General features: G+C 53.2%; 3 protein-coding genes and 1 pseudogene across 3 annotated transcripts; all 4 read right to left on the bottom strand.

Annotated features, from left to right (window-relative positions):
- Positions 1–355: 355 nt before the first annotated feature.
- On the bottom strand, positions 356–1660 carry LOC146868116 (uncharacterized; annotated as a pseudogene).
- A 2170-nt stretch (positions 1661–3830) lies between these two features.
- Positions 3831–5234, bottom strand: LOC146868115 (uncharacterized). Its single transcript, XM_085624083.1, has one exon. It carries the CDS (start codon positions 5232–5234, stop codon positions 3831–3833), a length of 1404 nt encoding a protein of 467 aa, XP_085480209.1.
- An 11153-nt stretch (positions 5235–16387) lies between these two features.
- Positions 16388–17692, bottom strand: LOC146868114 (uncharacterized). Its single transcript, XM_085615202.1, has one exon. The coding sequence runs from the start codon at positions 17690–17692 to the stop codon at positions 16388–16390; it is 1305 nt and encodes a 434-aa protein (XP_085471328.1).
- Positions 17693–19865: 2173 nt separating this feature from the next.
- Positions 19866–21269, bottom strand: LOC146868113 (uncharacterized). The gene has a single exon (XM_085624082.1). The coding sequence runs from the start codon at positions 21267–21269 to the stop codon at positions 19866–19868; it is 1404 nt and encodes a 467-aa protein (XP_085480208.1).
- Positions 21270–21877: the final 608 nt, after the last annotated feature.

The following is a 21877-nucleotide window of genomic DNA, read 5'->3' as shown; positions in this document are numbered from 1 at the left end:
CCAGTTTAGACATGGCCATATGCAAATCAGTCTTGACCCTGTGCCTCATGGGAACAGTCCAGCCCGAACTGCCAAGCCATGTCTTCCCTGGACCGGAATCAAGCATCCTAGGACCGTTTTTTTTTTTTTTTTTTTTAGTTTTGGGGCAAAAACTTTTATTAAGTGCTTAAAAGTTGCGATACATAGTTTTTAAGGAAGTGGTACCTCACCCCTTAGGGAAGGCAATCCACTTTAACTTTTCAGTCAATCAATGCATTGAGACATTTTACATTTCATCAGATGTATTTGCAGATAGCGTTTTACGGTTTTAATGGGGACGCCACTTTAAAGAGTACAGTGGGGAAGGAGGTTTTTCTCACAGCTCTTCTTCTTCCTCACTTTCCCTCTTGTCCATGGCTGCATAGTCTCTAAGCAGGCTGAGCACCATCCTGCGGCACCCTTCTCTGTTTACCACCTCTCCATTGGTCACCAGGCGTGTTCTGGCGAACAGGAGAATGTCTTTAATACAGCAGAGGAGTCTCCAGCACTCCTGGATAGCTTCCTCTGTGTGTGTCCCTGGAAACAGCCCGTACAGCATGGACTGGTCCGTAATGTTCTCATAGGGGATGAGGGCTGCCAGTTCTTGTCGTAAGGCGGCCCTTAGTCTCTGAGCAAAGGGGCAGGCCCAGAAGAGATGGTGTGCAGATTCCTCTGCGGGGCATCCCCTTGGGCAGTTCCTGTGCGGGCACAGGCCTCTGCTGTGCATGAAGGACCTCACTGGCAGGCCCCCCTTTACAGTCATCCATGCTATGTCCTTGTGTCTGTTGGTCAGAACTGGGGAGGATACATTCTCCCACACGTGCGATGCCGTTGCTGGTGGCAGGTCGCTCACTGGTTCGGTGGTGTCCCTGGTCCTGATCAGTTTGCGGATTGTCTTGGGCTTCCAAAGGCAAGGAGTGACACAGTTCAGCCCAAATTCCCCCACAAACTTTTCTACCTCCTTGTAGTACCATGGGAGGTCCCAGTTGAAAGTCACAGCATTCTCCCACTTATCCCATCCCAGCCGTCTCCACACCGGGAGGAGGAAAAAGCGGAACACCTTGTAGGCAGAGTGGTCCTTGTTCATATTTAAAAGGGTTATCCGGACGCAGCCTCACACAAAGAAGGCCCTGAGGATCGTTGAGATGTCGGGGACTGCCTTCCCCCCTTTGCGGTGCTCCTTGTGCATGACTGACCGTTTCACCCTGTCCATCTTGGAGTGCCAGACAAAATGGAACACCATGCTGTTGATGGCCCGTGCTACGTTGGCCAGGTGTGGCCAGGCCTGTGTCACATACTGCAGCACGGGCAGTGCATCGTTCCTGAGCACCAGAGCCTTCCCTTCAATGCTCAGGTTTCTCAGGCTCCAGAGGCCCAGTTTTTGCTTCACCTTGGCCAAACGTTCATTCCAGCTCTTCACTGCTGCCCCTGGCCCTCCAAACCAGACGCCGAGGATCTTCATCAGTCCTGCCTCGATGGGGAAGGGGAGAGGCTCGTTGCAGAGGTCCCATCGCCCGAAGAGTTTGGCCTGAGACTTGTCCACGTTGATTCTCGCCCCTGATGCCTTGCCGAAGTCTGTGCACGCCTCCATCAGAGATTGGACTGATTCCGCATCCGCGCAGAAGAGGGTGACATCGTCCATGTACAGCGAACACTTGACTTCCCTCTTCGCGTCGCCGGGTGTCTGGATTCCTCTGATGTTTGGGTTCTTCCTGATGTACTCAGCGAGTAGCTCTATAACCAAAACAAACAGAGGTGGCGAGAGCGGGCAGCCTTGTCTTACCCCAGACCTGATAGGAAAGGGGTCTGTTTTACAACCATTTACAATGACTGAACTGAAGATGTCTTTATACATTACTTTAACGTAACCGCAGAAGCGCTCCCCCAGCCCAAAGCCGTGCAGTACCCTCTCCATGAACTCATGGGAGACGCGATCGAATGCCTTCTCTTGATCTAGACAGACCAGGGCAGCCCGGATCTTGCGGTCCGTGATGTACTGGATCGTGTCCCTTATCAGTGCAAGGCTATCTGCGACCCTGCGCCCCGGGACCCCACAGGTTTGGTCTGGGTGAACTAACTCTCCCATGGCGCCCTTCAGTCTGTTAACTAGTGTCTTTGCAAGGATCTTGTAGTCAACATTCAGGAGAGAGATGGGGCGCCAGTTCTTTAGGTCACATCTCTCTCCCTTATGTTTATACAAGAGAGCAATCATTCCCTCCCTCAGAGTGTGGGGCATGATTCCTTCCCTCTCCATCTCCTCATACACCTGCAGGAGATCTGGTCCCACTAGGTCCCACAGTGAGGCATAGAACTCGACTGGGAGACCATCACTACCTGGTGTCTTTCCTGACTTGAAGGATTTAACTGCCAGGTGCAGCTCGTCCAAAGTCAGGGGGGCATTAAGGGCTTCTCTCACTGTTGGGGAAACAGTTCTTGGGATACCAGACAGAAACTTTTCTGCTTGATCTCCCTCTGACCTCTTCTCTGAGTAGAGGTCCCCATAGAAGTCTGTCACTACCTTCCTAATGTCCTCCCTCGTGTCACAGAGGATTCCCTCCTTATTGCGCAGTTGAACCAGAGGGGTGTGCGCAGAGTGGATTTTCTTAAAGAAGAAGGAGTTGCATTTCTCCCCCTTCTCCAAGTTCTCCACCTTGGAACGGAAGATGATCCCCCTGGATTCGTCATGAAAGTGCTCGCTCAGCTCTTTCTTGACTTCTTCCAGAGGGCTCATGACGTCCCATCCCCGGAGTTGGAGGTCGTGCAGTTCTTGCAGCGCTTGCTGTAGTCTACTGAACTCCCTCTTTCTCCCCCTTGCAGCCTGCCTGCCCACATTCTTGAAGAAATCCTGGAGCCTGCCTTTCACCCATTCCCACCATTCCCCTGTGTACTCGAATGTCTCTTTCATGGCCTGCCACTGGATGTATGTCTCCCTCAACTCCTCCTTCACCCCCTCTTTATCCAGCAGAGAGCTATTCAGTTTCCAAGTGCCTGGACCTGTCAGGAACTTGCCCGTCAGTTCCCCTTGGAAGTGGATAGCTCTGTGGTCAGAGAAATGTACTGTCACCATTGAATGTTGCTTGAGCTTCACTGATCGAGAGGTAAAGATGAAGTCTATCCTGGAGCGCAAGGAGCCATCAGGGCGACTCCAGGTGAAGTTCCTGGCGTTCACCCCCATGGACCCCATGACATCTGTCAGGCAGGCCTCCCCCACCATCTCTACCAGTTTCGCAGCATCATCCATCCATCCTGCCCCTGCCCTGGCCCCGCATCTACCACCTGCTTCTAGAATACAGTTGAAGTCCCCACCCATCAAAATTGTTCTGGAGGTGACCAGCTGTGGCCTGAGGCGCTGAAACAGCTCCCGTCGCTCGCCTACATCAGAAGGGGCGTACACGTTGATCAGTCTAACTGGCTCTCCTGCCCACGAACCGTCGACGACAAGAGCCCTGCCGCCCTCCAGTTCGGTGACCGAGTCCATCGTGAAACGCCTTCCTCTGACTAAGGTAGCCACTCCTACAGACCTACTGCTGTTCCCTCCAGACCAAAAGGAAGGCCCTAGGGTCCACTGCTGTTCTAGGTGCGTGTATGATGTTGCGAAGGGGATGGAGCATTCCTGAATCATGTACACATCACACTCCTGACTGGCAAGGAAACCCAAAGTACTAGCACATCTGCGCCTGTCTCTAATACTTCTGACATTTACGGAAAATAATGAAATAGCCATCATTAATTAGTTTTTAAGAGTAAACTTAATACTTAAAGACTAATTATCAAGTCAAAGCAATTGGTTACAAAACAGTTGACAAGGCTACTTACAGGGCTGTGACAGCCTCCTGTTGGGACTCCGGCGTTTGGCCTTCCTGCTCGGCAGCTACTGCTTGCTGTTGCACGATGGCCGCTTCCCGCTCTTGGCTGGGCTTGGGGTCTACCTCCTCCAGGGTGACGGGCAGGTCTTGCTCTCGGGCCACGATGAAGGTCTCCACTTCTTCAACTCTTGCTGGCGATGGGGGTGGGGACTGCTCCATGGAGTTTGCCAGTGCCCTCATCTCTTTCAGCACTTTTGATACTTGCTCGAGTTGCTCGTCTGGGCTGTCGTGTTCGAGCTGCTCCTCCTCTTCTGGATTCTCGAGCCCTGAGTAGGAGTTGTGGGTGCTCACTGGTCTCTTGCTTTCTCCTTCGGAGTCAGTTGAGTGCCTCCTTTTTCTGCGCTCCTGTGTTATCCAGGGCCCTTCCCCCTGGTCCTCGGTGGCATCCTGAGCGGGAGTCTCCATTGACTCACAGTGCTCATCGGGCTCAGGGAGGGTGGTTGGGGTATCGGCAGGTGTCTGTTGCTCCTGGACCTTGGCGGTGTCCTGGTCGGGCTTGGGCTGGTCTTGTTTAGGGCCCTTCCCTCTCCCAGTCCCCCTCTCCCGCCGCGGGGGTGGGACTGGAGGCCTGGTCTCCTCTGCCTCCTCCGGCTGCTCACTCCACGGAGGTTTGGCAGCTTGGGCATAGGATTTCGCTCTTTTTGGGCAGTCCTTAAAGAGGTGACCTGTGGCCCCACAGAGGTTGCATGGGGTTTTCTCCTTACAGAACATTGCTGTGTGGCCTTCTTGCTTGCATTTCCTGCAAACTTGCGCCGTGCAGTCCTTGCCGGTGTGGCCAGGTTTGCTGCACCTGTTGCAGAGTTTGGGCTGCCCAGGGTAGTAGAGGTACCCCGAGTCACGCCCTAGGGAGAAGCTGGAAGAGGGGTGGCTGATTCCATCTGGGGCCAAAGGGTCCTCCTTCAGCTTCACCATCACTGTCCATTTACCATCCCAAATGCCGTCGCTGTCCAGGTTGCGGGAGGGTTCTTTTGTCACTGTGCAGTGGCGGCGTAGGAAGGTTGTTAGGTCCTGCATATTGACATGTGGATTGTAGACGTGCACGGTCATTCTCTTAACCTCCACCACGAGCTGGCATTCCAGGTGGAAGTCAGAGAAGGGTTTCTCCTCCCGTCGTGACCAGCACATCTGCCAATACCTCCTGCAGATTCGTTCAGACATGAACGTAAGCAGGTAGGTGCCTTTGGGTGCATCCGTCATGATGCACCAGATTTCTGCTGCTGTGAACCCCATCTTGGTTACCAGCAGCTCAGTAAACATCTTCCTGTTCAGGTGCGGTATAGAGCCGTCTGGCTCCACCTTCCTCTGTAGCTTTACGGTGTTGTGGAACCATGGATTCAGGGGCCTGCTCATCCTGCTGCTTTGCTGTGCTGTGCCCAGGAGAAGAAGAAGGATTCCCTAGGGAGCTGGTGGCAGGTAGGTAATCCTCAGGCCAGTAGACAGGGTCCCCTTCAGGTGGGTGGAGGACTCAGGCAGACCCTCAGCTCCAGCAGGGTGGGTGTCCCAGCAGGGGCTGGCAGGGGTCTCCTTCAGGCTGGCAAGAGGTCCCCAGCTGGCAGGCAGCTCCTTCAGGCAGTCCACAGCAGGTAGGGAGGGAATCCACAGCAGGTAGGCAGCTCCAGCAGTCAAAGCGTCCCCAGCAAGGCAGGCAGCTCCAGCAGGTCAGGCAGGCAGCTCCAGGCAGCAGGTGGCTTCAGCAGGCAGGAGTCCCCAGCAGGCAGTGGTCCCAAGCAGGCAGTGGTCCTCAGCAGGCAGGAAGGCAGGTCCAGAAGGCAGGTATCCTCAGCAGGCAAAGCTCCAGCAGTAGCACTTAAAAGTGCATTTGTGCGCTTAAAAGCACCAAATAGCTCTTCTTGCAGAACAGTGACCTCTAGTGGCGACCAGAGGTACTGCAGGCAGGTGATCGTGGTGGCTCACCTGCCAGGTAAGCATCCTAGGACCGGTTTCTGGCTATCAGCCGTCATCAGCCAGGATAGCTTGACTCCAGTGGCGTAGTGAGCACGGGTCCCACGTCTGGGAATACCCATCCCACTTAGGGCGAAAAGCGTTACAACAAACAAATGATGGACGGAATGCTGACAATGCAGACATTCTCCCCCAGTCAAGAGATCTGGGTTAAATCCATCGTTCTTTTGCCCACTACGCCACCCCAGTTTAGACATGGCCATATGCAAATCAGTCTTGACCCTGTGCCTCATGGGAACAGTCCAGCCCGAACTGCCAAGCCATGTCTTCCCTGGACCGGAATCAAGCATCCTAGGACCGGTTTCTGGCTATCAGCCGTCATCAGCCAGGATAGCTTGACTCCAGTGGCGTAGTGAGCACGGGTCCCACGTCTGGGAGTACCCATCCCACTTAGGGCGAAAAGCGTTACAACAAACAAATGATGGACGGAATGCTGACAATGCAGACATTCTCCCCCAGTCAAGAGATCTGGGTTAAATCCATCGTTCTTTTGCCCACTACGCCACCCCAGTTTAGACATGGCCATATGCAAATCAGTCTTGACCCTGTGCCTCATGGGAACAGTCTAGCCCGAACTGCCAAGCCATGTCTTCCCTGGACCGGAATCAAGCATCCTAGGACCGGTTTCTGGCTATCAGCCGCCATCAGCCAGGATAGCTTGACTCCAGTGGCGTAGTGAGCACGGGTCCCACGTCTGGGAATACCCATCCCATTTAGGGCGAAAAGCAATACAACAAACAAATGATGGACGGAATGCTAACAATGCAGACATTCTCCCCCAGTCAAGAGATCTGGGTTAAATCCATCATTCTTTTGCCCACTACGCCACCCCAGTTTAGACATGGCCATATGCAAATCAGTCTTGACCCTGTGCCTCATGGGAACAGTCCAGCCCGAACTGCCAAGCCATGTCTTCCCTGGACCGGAATCAAGCATCCTAGGACCAGTTTCTGGCTATCAGCCGTCATCAGCCAGGATAGCTTGACTCCAGTGGCGTAGTGAGCACAGGTCCCACGTCTGGGAATACCCATCCCACTTAGGGCGAAAAGCGTTACAACAAACAAATGATGGACGGAATGCTGACAATGCAGACATTCTCCCCCAGTCAAGAGATCTGGGTTAAATCCATCATTCTTTTGCCCACTACGCCACCCCAGTTTAGACATGGCCATATGCAAATCAGTCTTGACCCTGTGCCTCATGGGAACAGTCCAGCCCGAACTGCCAAGCCATGTCTTCCCTGGACCGGAATCAAGCATCCTAGGACCGGTTTCTGGCTATCAGCCGTCATCAGCCAGGATAGCTTGACTCCAGTGGCGTAGTGAGCACGGGTCCCACGTCTGGGAATACCTATCCCACTAAGGGCGAAAAGCGTTACAACAAACAAATGATGGACGGAATGCTGACAATGCAGACATTCTCCCCCAGTCAAGAGATCTGGGTTAAATCCATCGTTCTTTTGCCCACTATGCCACCCCAGTTTAGACATGGCCATATGCAAATCAGTCTTGACCCTGTGCCTCATGGGAACAGTCCAGCCCGAACTGCCAAGCCATGTCTTCCCTGGACCGGAATCAAGCATCCTAGGACCGGTTTCTGGCTATCAGCCGTCATCAGCCAGGATAGCTTGACACCAGTGGCGTAGTGAGCACGGGTCCCACGTCTGGGAATACCCATCCCACTTAGGGCGAAAAGCGTTACAACAAACAAATGATGGACGGAATGCTGACAATGCAGACATTCTCCCCCAGTCAAGAGATCTGGGTTAAATCCATCGTTCTTTTGCCCACTACGCCACCCCAGTTTAGACATGGCGATATGCAAATCAGTCTTGACCCTGTGCCTCATGGGAACAGTCCAGCCCGAACTGCCAAGCCATGTCTTCCCTGGACCGGAATCAAGCATCCTAGGACCGGTTTCTGGCTATCAGCCGTCATCAGCCAGGATAGCTTGACTCCAGTGGCATAGTGAGCAATGGTCCCACGTCTGGGAATACCCATCCCACTTAGGGCGAAAAGCGTTACAACAAACAAATGATGGACAGAATGCTGACAATGCAGACATTCTCCCCCAGTCAAGAGATCTGTGTTAAATCCATCGTTCTTTTGCCCACTACGCCACCCCAGTTTAGACATGGCCATATGCAAATCAATCTTGACCCTGTGCCTCATGGGAACAGTCCAGCCCGAACTGCCAAGCCATGTCTTCCCTGGACCGGAATCAAGCATCCTAGGACCGGTTTCTGGCTATCAGCCGTCATCAGCCAGGATAGCTTGACTCCAGTGGCGTAGTGAGCACGGGTCCCACGTCTGGGAGTACCCATCCCACTTAGGGCGAAAAGCGTTACAACAAACAAATGATGGACGGAATGCTGGCAATGCAGACATTCTCCCCCAGTCAAGAGATCTGGGTTAAATCCATCGTTCTTTTGCCCACTACGCCACCCCAGTTTAGACATGGCCATATGCAAATCAGTCTTGACCCTGTGCCTCATGGGAACAGTCCAGCCCGAACTGCCAAGCCATGTCTTCCCTGGACCGGAATCAAGCATCCTAGGACCGGTTTCTGGCTATCAGCCGTCATCAGCAGGATAGCTTGACTCCAGTGGTGTAGTGAGCACGGGTCCCACGTCTGGGAATACCCTTCCCACTTAGGGCGAAAAGCGTTACAACAAACAAATGATGGACGGAATGCTGACAATGCAGACATTCTCTCCCAGTCAAGAGATCTGGGTTAAATCCATCGTTCTTTTGCCCACTACGCCACCCCAGTTTAGACATGGCCATATGCAAATCAGTCTTGACCCTGTGCCTCATGGGAACAGTCCAGCCCGAACTGCCAAGCCATGTCTTCCCTGGACCGGAATCAAGCATCCTAGGACCGGTTTCTGGCTATCAGCCGTCATCAGCCAGGATAGCTTGACTCCAGTGGCGTAGTGAGCACGGGTCCCACGTCTGGGAATACCCATCCCACTTAGGGCGAAAAGCGTTACAACAAACAAATGATGGACGGAATGCTAACAATGCAGACATTCTCCCCCAGTCAAGAGATCTGGGTTAAATCCATCATTCTTTTGCCCACTACGCCACCCCAGTTTAGACATGGCCATATGCAAATCAGTCTTGACCCTGTGCCTCATGGGAACAGTCCAGCCCGAACTGCCAAGCCATGTCTTCCCTGGACCGGAATCAAGCATCCTAGGACCGGTTTCTGGCTATCAGCCGTCATCAGCCAGGATAGCTTGACTCCAGTGGCATAGTGAGCAATGGTCCCACGTCTGGGAATACCCATCCCACTTAGGGCGAAAAGCGTTACAACAAACAAATGATGGACAGAATGCTGACAATGCAGACATTCTCCCCCAGTCAAGAGATCTGGGTTAAATCCATCGTTCTTTTGCCCACTACGCCACCCCAGTTTAGACATGGCCATATGCAAATCAATCTTGACCCTGTGCCTCATGGGAACAGTCCAGCCCGAACTGCCAAGCCATGTCTTCCCTGGACCGGAATCAAGCATCCTAGGACCGGTTTCTGGCTATCAGCCGTCATCAGCCAGGATAGCTTGACTCCAGTGGCGTAGTGAGCACGGGTCCCACGTCTGGGAGTACCCATCCCACTTAGGGCGAAAAGCGTTACAACAAACAAATGATGGACGGAATGCTGGCAATGCAGACATTCTCCCCCAGTCAAGAGATCTGGGTTAAATCCATCGTTCTTTTGCCCACTACGCCACCCCAGTTTAGACATGGCCATATGCAAATCAGTCTTGACCCTGTGCCTCATGGGAACAGTCCAGCCCGAACTGCCAAGCCATGTCTTCCCTGGACCGGAATCAAGCATCCTAGGACCGGTTTCTGGCTATCAGCCGTCATCAGCAGGATAGCTTGACTCCAGTGGCGTAGTGAGCACGGGTCCCACGTCTGGGAATACCCTTCCCACTTAGGGCGAAAAGCGTTACAACAAACAAATGATGGACGGAATGCTGACAATGCAGACATTCTCTCCCAGTCAAGAGATCTGGGTTAAATCCATCGTTCTTTTGCCCACTACGCCACCCCAGTTTAGACATGGCCATATGCAAATCAGTCTTGACCCTGTGCCTCATGGGAACAGTCCAGCCCGAACTGCCAAGCCATGTCTTCCCTGGACCGGAATCAAGCATCCTAGGACCGGTTTCTGGCTATCAGCCGTCATCAGCCAGGATAGCTTGACTCCAGTGGCGTAGTGAGCACGGGTCCCACGTCTGGGAATACCCATCCCACTTAGGGCGAAAAGCGTTACAACAAACAAATGATGGACGGAATGCTAACAATGCAGACATTCTCCCCCAGTCAAGAGATCTGGGTTAAATCCATCATTCTTTTGCCCACTACGCCACCCCAGTTTAGACATGGCCATATGCAAATCAGTCTTGACCCTGTGCCTCATGGGAACAGTCCAGCCCGAACTGCCAAGCCATGTCTTCCCTGGACCGGAATCAAGCATCCTAGGACCGGTTTCTGGCTATCAGCCGTCATCAGGCAGGATAGCTTGACTCCAGTGGCGTAGTGAGCACGGGTCCCACGTCTGGGAATACCCATCCCACTTAGGGCGAAAAGCGCTACAACAAACAAATGATGGACGGAATGCTGACAATGCAGACATTCTCCCCCAGTCAAGAGATCTGGGTTAAATCCATCGTTCTTTTGCCCACTACGCCACCCCAGTTTAGACATGGCCACATGCAAATCAGTCTTGACCCTGTGCCTCATGGGAACAGTCCAGCCCGAACTGCCAAGCCATGTCTTCCCTGGACCGGAATCAAGCATCCTAGGACCGGTTTCTGGCTATCAGCCGTCATCAGCCAGGATAGCTTGACTCCAGTGGCGTAGTGAGCACGGGTCCCACGTCTGGGAATACCTATCCCACTTAGGGCGAAAAGCGTTACAACAAACAAATGATGGACGGAATGCTGACAATGCAGACATTCTCCCCCAGTCAAGAGATCTGGGTTAAATCCATCGTTCTTTTGCCCACTACGCCACCCCAGTTTAGACATGGCCATATGCAAATCAGTCTTGACCCTGTGCCTCATGGGAACAGTCCAGCCCGAACTGCCAAGCCATGTCTTCCCTGGACCGGAATCAAGCATCCTAGGACCGGTTTCTGGCTATCAGCCGTCATCAGCCAGGATAGCTTGACTCCAGTGGCGTAGTGAGCACGGGTCCCACGTCTGGGAATACCCATCCCACTTAGGGCGAAAAGCGTTACAACAAACAAATGATGGACGGAATGCTGACAATGCAGACATTCTCCCCCAGTCAAGAGATCTGGGTTAAATCCATCATTCTTTTGCCCACTACGCCACCCCAGTTTAGACATGGCCATATGCAAATCAGTCTTGACCCTGTGCCTCATGGGAACAGTCCAGCCCGAACTGCCAAGCCATGTCTTCCCTGGACCGGAATCAAGCATCCTAGGACCAGTTTCTGGCTATCAGCCGTCATCAGCCAGGATAGCTTGACTCCAGTGGCGTAGTGAGCACGGGTCCCACGTCTGGGAATACCCATCCCACTTAGGGCGAAAAGCGTTACAACAAACAAATGATGGACGGAATGCTGACAATGCAGACATTCTCCCCCAGTCAAGAGATCTGGGTTAAATCCATCGTTCTTTTGCCCACTACGCCACCCCAGTTTAGACATGGCCATATGCAAATCAGTCTTGACCCTGTGCCTCATGGGAACAGTCCAGCCCGAACTGCCAAGCCATGTCTTCCCTGGACCGGAATCAAGCATCCTAGGACCGGTTTCTGGCTATCAGCCGTCATCAGCCAGGATAGCTTGACTCCAGTGGCGTAGTGAGCACGGGTCCCACGTCTGGGAATACCCATCCCACTCAGGGCGAAAAGCGTTACAACAAACAAATGATGGACGGAATGCTGACAATGCAGACATTCTCCCCCAGTCAAGAGATCTGGGTTAAATCCATCGTTCTTTTGCCCACTACACCACCCCAGTTTAGACATGGCCATATGCAAATCAGTCTTGACCCTGTGCCTCATGGGAACAGTCCAGCCCGAACTGCCAAGCCATGTCTTCCCTGGACCGGAATCAAGCATCCTAGGTCCGGTTTCTGGCTATCAGCAGTCATCAGCCAGGATAGCTTGACTCCAGTGGCGTAGTGAGCACGGGTCCCACGTCTGGGAATACCTATCCCACTTAGGGCGAAAAGCGTTACAACAAACAAATGATGGACGGAATGCTGGCAATGCAGACATTCTCCCCCAGTCAAGAGATCTGGGTTAAATCCATCGTTCTTTTGCCCACTACGCCACCCCTGTTTAGACATGGCCATACGCAAATCAGTCTTGACCCTGTGCCTCATGGGAACAGTCCAGCCCGAACTGCCAAGCTATGTCTTCCCTGGACCGGAATCAAGCATCCTAGGACAGGTTTCTGGCTATCAGCCGTCATCAGCCAGGATAGCTTGACTCCAGTGGCGTAGTGAGCACGGGTCCCACGTCTGGGAATACCCATCCCACTTAGGGCGAAAAGCGTTACAACAAACAAATGATGGACGGAATGCTGACAATGCAGACATTCTCCCCCAGTCAAGAGATCTGGGTTAAATCCATCGTTCTTTTGCCCACTACGCCACCCCAGTTTAGACATGGCCATATGCAAATCAGTCTTTACCCTGTGCCTCATGGGAACAGTCCAGCCCGAACTGCCAAGCCATGTCTTCCCTGGACCGGAATCAAGCATCCTAGGACCGGTTTCTTGCTATCAGCCGTCATCAGCCAGGATAGCTTGACTCCAGTGGCGTAGTGAGCACGGGTCCCACGTCTGGGAATACCCATCCCACTTAGGGCGAAAAGCGTTACAACAAACAAATGATGGACGGAATGCTGACAATGCAGACATTCTCCCCCAGTCAAGAGATCTGGGTTAAATCCATCGTTCTTTTGCCCACTACGCCACCCCAGTTTAGACATGGCCATATGCAAATCAGTCTTGACCCTGTGCCTCATGGGAACAGTCCAGCCCGAACTGCCAAGCCATGTCTTCCCTGGACCGGAATCAAGCATCCTAGGACCGGTTTCTGGCTATCAGCCGTCATCAGCCAGGATAGCTTGACTCCAGTGGCGTAGTGAGCACGGGTCCCACGTCTGGGAATACCCATCCCACTTAGGGCGAAAAGCGTTACAACAAACAAATGATGGACGGAATGCTGACAATGCAGACATTCTCCCCCAGTCAAGAGATCTGGGTTAAATCTATCGTTCTTTTGCCCACTACGCCACCCCAGTTTAGACATGGCCATATGCAAATCAGTCTTGACCCTGTGCCTCATGGGAACAGTCCAGCCCGAACTGCCAAGCCATGTCTTCCCTGGACCGGAATCAAGCATCCTAGGACCGGTTTCTGGCTATCAGCCGTCATCAGCCAGGATAGCTTGACTCCAGTGGCGTAGTGAGCACGGGTCCCACGTCTGGGAATACCCATCCGACTTAGGGCGAAAAGCGTTACAACAAACAAATGATGGACGGAATGCTGACAATGCAGACATTCTCCCCCAGTCAAGAGATCTGGGTTAAATCCATCGTTCTTTTGCCCACTACGCCACCCCAGTTTAGACATGGCCATATGCAAATCAGTCTTGACCCTGTGCCTCATGGGAACAGTCCAGCCCGAACTGCCAAGCCATGTCTTCCCTGGACCGGAATCAAGCATCCTAGGACCGGTTTCTGGCTATCAGCCGTCATCAGCCAGGATAGCTTGACTCCAGTGGCGTAGTGAGCACGGGTCCCACGTCTGGGAATACCCATCCCACTTAGGGCGAAAAGCGTTACAACAAACAAATGATGGACGGAATGCTGACAATGCAGACATTCTTCCCCAGTCAAGAGATCTGGGTTAAATCCATCGTTCTTTTGCCCACTATGCCACCCCAGTTTAGACATGGCCATATGCAAATCAGTCTTGACCCTGTGCCTCATGGGAACAGTCCAGCCCGAACTGCCAAGCCATGTCTTCCCTGGACCGGAATCAAGCATCCTAGGACCGGTTTCTGGCTATCAGCCGTCATCAGCCAGGATAGCTTGACTCCAGTGGCGTAGTGAGCACGGGTCCCACGTCTGGGAATACCCATCCCACTTAGGGCGAAAAGCGTTACAACAAACAAATGATGGACGGAATGCTGACAATACAGACATTCTCCCCCAGTCAAGAGATCTGGGTTAAATCCATCGTTCTTTTGCCCAATACGACACCCCAGTTTAGACATGGCCATATGCAAATCAGTCTTGACCCTGTGCCTCATGGGAACAGTCCAGCCCGAACTGCCAAGCCATGTCTTCCCTGGACCGGAATCAAGCATCCTAGGACCGGTTTCTGGCTATCAGCCGTCATCAGCCAGGATAGCTTGACTCCAGTGGCGTAGTGAGCACGGGTCCCACGTCTGGGAATACCCATCCCACTTAGGGCGAAAAGCGTTACAACAAACAAATGATGGACGGAATGCTGACAATGCAGACATTCTCCCCCAGTCAAGAGATCTGGGTTAAATCCATCGTTCTTTTGCCCACTACGCCACCCCAGTTTAGACATGGCCATATGCAAATCAGTCTTGACCCTGTGCCTCATGGGAACAGTCCAGCCCGAACTGCCAAGCCATGTCTTCCCTGGACCGGAATCAAGCATCCTAGGACCGGTTTCTGGCTATCAGCCGTCATCAGCCAGGATAGCTTGACTCCAGTGGCGTAGTGAGCACGGGTCCCACGTCTGGGAATACCTATCCCACTTAGGGCGAAAAGCGTTACAACAAACAAATGATGGACGGAATGCTGGCAATGCAGACATTCTCCCCCAGTCAAGAGATCTGGGTTAAATCCATCGTTCTTTTGCCCACTACGCCACCCCAGTTTAGACATGGCCATATGCAAATCAGTCTTGACCCTGTGCCTATTGGGAACAGTCCAGCCCGAACTGCCAAGCCATGTCTTCCCTGGACCGGAATCAAGCATCCTAGGACCGGTTTCTGGCTATCAGCCGTCATCAGCCAGGATAGCTTGACTCCAGTGGCGTAGTGAGCACGGGTCCCACGTCTGGGAATACCCATCCCACTTAGGGCGAAAAGCGTTAAAACAAACAAATGATGGACGGAATGCTGACAATGCAGACATTCTCCCCCAGTCAAGAGATCTGGGTTAAATCCATCGTTCTTTTGCCCACTACGCCACCTCAGTTTAGACATGGCCATATGCAAATCAGTCTTGACCCTGTGCCTCATGGGAACAATCCAGCCCGAACTGCCAAGCCATGTCTTCCCTGGACCGGAATCAAGCATCCTAGGACCGGTTTCTGGCTATCAGCCGTCATCAGCCAGGATAGCTTGACTCCAGTGGCGTAGTGAGCACGGGTCCCACGTCTGGGAATACCCATCCCACTTAGGGCGAAAAGCGTTACAACAAACAAATGATGGACGGAATGCTGACAATGCAGACATTCTCCCCCAGTCAAGAGATCTGGGTTAAATCCATCGTTCTTTTGCCCACTACGCCACCCCAGTTTAGACATGGCCATATGCAAATCAGTCTTGACCCTGTGCCTCATGGGAACAGTCCAGCCCGAACTGCCAAGCCATGTCTTCCCTGGACCGGAATCAAGCATCCTAGGACCGGTTTCTGGCTATCAGCCGTCATCAGCCAGGATAGCTTGACTCCAGTGGCGTAGTGAGCACGGGTCCCACGTCTGGGAATACCCATCCCACTTAGGGCGAAAAGCGTTACAACAAACAAATGATGGACGGAATGCTGACAATGCAGACATTCTCCCCTAGTCAAGAGATCTGGGTTAAATCTATTGTTCTTTTGCCCACTACGCCACCCCAGTTTAGACATGGCCATATGCAAATCAGTCTTGACCCTGTGCCTCATGGGAACAGTCCAGCCCGAACTGCCAAGCCATGTCTTCCCTGGACCGGAATCAAGCATCCTAGGACCGGTTTCTGGCTATCAGCCGTCATCAGCCAGGATAGCTTGACTCCAGTGGCGTAGTGAGCACGGGTCCCACGTCTGGGAATACCCAACCGACTTAGGGCGAAAAGCGTTACAACAAACAAATGATGGACGGAATGCTGACAATGCAGACATTCTCCCCCAGTCAAGAGATCTGGGTTAAATCCATCGTTCTTTTGCCCACTATGCCACCCCAGTTTAGACATGGTCATATGCAAATCAGTCTTGACCCTGTGCCTCATGGGAACAGTCCAGCCCGAACTGCCAAGCCATGTCTTCCCTGGACCAGAATCAAGCATCCTAGGACCGGTTTTTTTTTTAGTTTTGGGGCAAAAACTTTTATTAAGTGCTTAAAAGTTGCGATACATAGTTTTTAAGGAAGTGGTACCTCACCCCTTAGGGAAGGCAATCCACTTCAACTTTTCAGTCAATCAATGCATTGAGACATTTTACATTTCATCAGATGTATTTGCAGATAGCGTTTTACGGTTTTAATGGGGACGCCACTTTAAAGAGTACAGTGGGGAAGGAGGTTTTTCTCACAGCTCTTCTTCTTCCTCACTTTCCCTCTTGTCCATGGCTGCATAGTCTCTAAGCAGGCTGAGCACCATCCTGCGGCACCCTTCTCTGTTTACCACCTCTCCATTGGTCACCAGGCGTGTTCTGGCGAACAGGAGAATGTCTTTAATACAGCAGAGGAGTCTCCAGCACTCCTGGATAGCTTCCTCTGTGTGTGTCCCTGGAAACAGCCCGTACAGCATGGACTGGTCCGTAATGTTCTCATAGGGGATGAGGGCTGCCAGTTCTTGTCGTAAGGCGGCCCTTAGTCTCTGGGCAAAGGGGCAGGCCCAGAAGAGATCGTGTGCAGATTCCTCTGCGGGGCATCCCCTTGGGCAGTTCCTGTGCGGGCACAGGCCTCTGCTGTGCATGAAGGACCTCACTGGCAGGCCCCCCTTTACAGTCATCCATGCTATGTCCTTGTGTCTGTTGGTCAGAACTGGGGAGGATACATTCTCCCACACGTGCGATGCCGTTGCTGGTGGCAGGTCGCTCACTGGTTCGGTGGTGTCCCTGGTCCTGATCAGTTTGCGGATTGTCTTGGGCTTCCAAAGGCAAGGAGTGACACAGTTCAGCCCAAATTCCCCCACAAACTTTTCTACCTCCTTGTAGTACCATGGGAGGTCCCAGTTGAAAGTCACAGCATTCTCCCACTTATCCCATCCCAGCCGTCTCCACACCGGGAGGAGGAAAAAGCGGAACACCTTGTAGGCAGAGTGGTCCTTGTTCATATTTAAAAGGGTTATCCGGACGCAGCCGCACACAAAGAAGGCCCTGAGGATCGTTGAGATGTCGGGGACTGCCTTCCCCCCTTTGCGGTGCTCCTTGTGCATGACTGACCGTTTCACCCTGTCCATCTTGGAGTGCCAGACAAAATGGAACACCATGCTGTTGATGGCCCGTGCTACGTTGGCCAGGTGTGGCCAGGCCTGTGTCACATACTGCAGCACGGGCAGTGCATCGTTCCTGAGCACCAGAGCCTTCCCTTCAATGCTCAGGTTTCTCAGGCTCCAGAGGCCCAGTTTTTGCTTCACCTTGGCCAAACGTTCGTTCCAGCTCTTCACTGCTGCCCCTGGCCCTCCAAACCAGACGCCGAGGATCTTCATCAGTCCTGCCTCGATGGGGAAGGGGAGAGGCTCGTTGCAGAGGTCCCATCGCCCGAAGAGTTTGGCCTGAGACTTGTCCACGTTGATTCTCGCCCCTGATGCCTTGCCGAAGTCTGTGCACGCCTCCATCAGAGATTGGACTGATTCCGCATCCGCGCAGAAGAGGGTGACATCGTCCATGTACAGCGAACACTTGACTTCCCTCTTCGCGTCGCCGGGTGTCTGGATTCCTCTGATGTTTGGGTTCTTCCTGATGTACTCAGCGAGTAGCTCTATAACCAAAACAAACAGAGGTGGCGAGAGCGGGCAGCCTTGTCTTACCCCAGACCTGATAGGAAAGGGGTCTGTTTTACAACCATTTACAATGACTGAACTGAAGATGTCTTTATACATTACTTTAACGTAACCGCAGAAGCGCTCCCCCAGCCCAAAGCCGTGCAGTACCCTCTCCATGAACTCATGGGAGACGCGATCGAATGCCTTCTCTTGATCTAGACAGACCAGGGCAGCCCGGATCTTGCGGTCCGTGATGTACTGGATCGTGTCCCTTATCAGTGCAAGGCTATCTGCGACCCTGCGCCCCGGGATCCCACAGGTTTGGTCTGGGTGAACTAACTCTCCCATGGCGCCCTTCAGTCTGTTAACTAGTGTCTTTGCAAGGATCTTGTAGTCAACATTCAGGAGAGAGATGGGGCGCCAGTTCTTTAGGTCACATCTCTCCCCCTTATGTTTATACAAGAGAGCAATCATTCCCTCCCTCAGAGTGTGGGGCATGATTCCTTCCCTCTCCATCTCCTCATACACCTGCAGGAGATCTGGTCCCACTAGGTCCCACAGTGAGGCATAGAACTCGACTGGGAGACCATCACTACCTGGTGTCTTTCCTGACTTGAAGGATTTAACTGCAAGGTGCAGCTCGTCCAAAGTCAGGGGGGCATTAAGGGCTTCTCTCACTGTTGGGGAAACAGTTCTTGGGATACCAGACAGAAACTTTTCTGCTTGATCTCCCTCTGACCTCTTCTCTGAGTAGAGGTCCCCATAGAAGTCTGTCACTACCTTCCTAATGTCCTCCCTCGTGTCACAGAGGATTCCCTCCTTATTGCGCAGTTGAACCAGAGGGGTGTGCGCAGAGTGGATTTTCTTAAAGAAGAAGGAGTTGCATTTCTCCCCCTTCTCCAAGTTCTCCACCTTGGAACGGAAGATGATCCCCCTGGATTCGTCATGAAAGTGCTCGCTCAGCTCTTTCTTGACTTCTTCCAGAGGGCTCATGACGTCCCATCCCCGGTGTTGGAGGTCGTGCAGTTCTTGCAGCGCTTGCTGTAGTCTACTGAACTCCCTCTTTCTCCCCCTTGCAGCCTGCCTGCCCACATTCTTGAAGAAATCCTGGAGCCTGCCTTTCACCCATTCCCACCATTCCCCTGTGTACTCGAATGTCTCTTTCATGGCCTGCCACTGGATGTATGTCTCCCTCAACTCCTCCTTCACCCCCTCTTTCTCCAGCAGAGAGCTATTCAGTTTCCAAGTGCCTGGACCTGTCAGGAACTTGCCCGTCAGTTCCCCTTGGAAGTGGATAGCTCTGTGGTCAGAGAAATGTACTGTCACCATTGAATGTTGCTTGAGCTTCACTGATCGAGAGGTAAAGATGAAGTCTATCCTGGAGCGCAAGGAGCCATCAGGGCGACTCCAGGTGAAGTTCCTGGCGTTCACCCCCATGGACCCCATAACATCTGTCAGGGAGGCCTCCCCCACCATCTCTACCAGTAGTTTCGCAGCATCATCCATCCATCCTGCCCCTGCCCTGGCCCCGCATCTACCACCTGCTTCTAGAATACAGTTGAAGTCCCCACCCATCAAAATTGTTCTGGAGGTGACCAGCTGTGGCCTGAGGCGCTGAAACAGTTACCGTCGCTCGCCTACATCAGAAGGGGCGTACACGTTGATCAGTCTAACTGGCTCTCCTGCCCACGAACCGTCGACGACAAGAGCCCTGCCGCCCTCCAGTTCGGTGACCGAGTCCATCGTGAAACGCCTTCCTCTGACTAAGGTAGCCACTCCTACAGACCTACTGCTGTTCCCTCCAGACCAAAAGGAAGGCCCTAGGGTCCACTGCTGTTCTAGGTGCGTGTATGATGTTGCGAAGGGGATGGAGCATTCCTGAATCATGTACACATCACACTCCTGACTGGCAAGGAAACCCAAAGTACTAGCACATCTGCGCCTGTCTCTAATACTTCTGACATTTACGGAAAATAATGAAATAGCCATCATTAATTAGTTTTTAAGAGTAAACTTAATACTTAAAGACTAATTATCAAGTCAAAGCAATTGGTTACAAAACAGTTGACAAGGCTACTTACAGGGCTGTGACAGCCTCCTGTTGGGACTCCGGCGTTTGGCCTTCCTGCTCGGCAGCTACTGCTTGCTGTTGCACGATGGCCGCTTCCCGCTCTTGGCTGGGCTTGGGGTCTACCTCCTCCAGGGTGACGGGCAGGTCTTGCTCTCGGGCCACGATGAAGGTCTCCACTTCTTCAACTCTTGCTGGCGATGGGGGTGGGGACTGCTCCATGGAGTTTGCCAGTGCCCTCATCTCTTTCAGCACTTTTGATACTTGCTCGAGTTGCTCGTCTGGGCTGTCGTGTTCGAGCTGCTCCTCCTCTTCTGGATTCTCGAGCCCTGAGTAGGAGTTGTGGGTGCTCACTGGTCTCTTGCTTTCTCCTTCGGAGTCAGTTGAGTGCCTCCTTTTTCTGCGCTCCTGTGTTATCCAGGGCCCTTCCCCCTGGTCCTCGGTGGCATCCTGAGCGGGAGTCTCCATTGACTCACAGTGCTCATCGGGCTCAGGGAGGGTGGTTGGGGTATCGGCAGGTGTCTGTTGCTCCTGGACCTTGGCGGTGTCCTGGTCGGGCTTGGGCTGGTCTTGTTTAGGGCCCTTCCCTCTCCCAGTCCCCCTCTCCCGCCGCAGGGGTGGGACTGGAGGCCTGGTCTCCTCTGCCTCCTCCGACTGCTCACTCCACGGAGGTTTGGCAGCTTGGGCATAGGATTTCGCTCTTTTTGGGCAGTCCTTAAAGAGGTGACCTGTGGCCCCACAGAGGTTGCATGGGGTTTTCTCCTTACAGAACATTGCTGTGTGGCCTTCTTGCTTGCATTTCCTGCAAACTTGCGCCGTGCAGTCCTTGCCGGTGTGGCCAGGTTTGCTGCACCTGTTGCAGAGTTTGGGCTGCCCAGGGTAGTAGAGGTACCCCGAGTCACGCCCTAGGGAGAAGCTGGAAGGGGGGTGGCTGATTCCATCTGGGGCCAAAGGGTCCTCCTTCAGCTTCACCATCACTGTCCATTTACCATCCCAAATGCCGTCGCTGTCCAGGTTGCGGGAGGGTTCTTTTGTCACTGTGCAGTGGCGGCGTAGGAAGGTTGTTAGGTCCTGCATATTGACATGTGGATTGTAGACGTGCACGGTCATTCTCTTAACCTCCACCACGAGCTGGCATTCCAGGTGGAAGTCAGAGAAGGGTTTCTCCTCCCGTCGTGACCAGCACATCTGCCAATACCTCCTGCAGATTCGTTCAGACATGAACGTAAGCAGGTAGGTGCCTTTGGGTGCATCCGTCATGATGCACCAGATTTCTGCTGCTGTGAACCCCATCTTGGTTACCAGCAGCTCAGTAAATATCTTCCTGTTCAGGTGCGGTATAGAGCCGTCTGGCTCCACCTTCCTCTGTAGCTTTACGGTGTTGTGGAACCATGGATTCAGGGGCCTGCTCATCCTGCTGCTTTGCTGTGCTGTGCCCAGGAGAAGAAGAAGGATTCCCAAGGGAGCTGGTGGCAGGTAGGTAATCCTCAGGCCAGTAGACAGGGTCCCCTTCAGGTGGGTGGAGGACTCAGGCAGACCCTCAGCTCCAGCAGGGTGGGTGTCCCAGCAGGGGCTGGCAGGGGTCTCCTTCAGGCTGGCAAGAGGTCCCCAGCTGGCAGGCAGCTCCTTCAGGCAGTCCACAGCAGGTAGGGAGGGAATCCACAGCAGGTAGGCAGCTCCAGCAGTCAAAGCGTCCCCAGCAAGGCAGGCAGCTCCAGCAGGTCAGGCAGGCAGCTCCAGGCAGCAGGTGGCTTCAGCAGGCAGGAGTCCCCAGCAGGCAGTGGTCCCAAGCAGGCAGTGGTCCTCAGCAGGCAGGAAGGCAGGTCCAGAAGGCAGGTATCCTCAGCAGGCAAAGCTCCAGCAGTAGCACTTAAAAGTGCATTTGTGCGCTTAAAAGCACCAAATAGCTCTTCTTGCAGAACAGTGACCTCTAGTGGCGACCAGAGGTACTGCAGGCAGGTGATCGTGGTGGCTCACCTGCCAGGTAAGCATCCTAGGACCGGTTTCTGGCTATCAGCCGT

The sequence above is a fragment of the Triturus cristatus genome, chromosome 1_2 (genome assembly GCF_964204655.1).
Source record: "Triturus cristatus chromosome 1_2, aTriCri1.1, whole genome shotgun sequence".
Classification (NCBI taxonomy): domain Eukaryota; kingdom Metazoa; phylum Chordata; class Amphibia; order Caudata; family Salamandridae; genus Triturus; species Triturus cristatus.
Note: the sequence above shows the minus strand (reverse complement) of the source record. Positions and strands in the feature narration are given on the sequence as shown.

Excerpts from the sequence above, each read along its gene's own strand:
- LOC146868115 (XM_085624083.1), bottom strand. The coding sequence starts at position 5,234 with ATGAGCAGGCCCCTGAATCCATGGTTCCACAACACCGTAAAGCTACAG.
- LOC146868114 (XM_085615202.1), bottom strand. The coding sequence starts at position 17,692 with ATGGACGATGTCACCCTCTTCTGCGCGGATGCGGAATCAGTCCAATCT.
- LOC146868113 (XM_085624082.1), bottom strand. The coding sequence starts at position 21,269 with ATGAGCAGGCCCCTGAATCCATGGTTCCACAACACCGTAAAGCTACAG.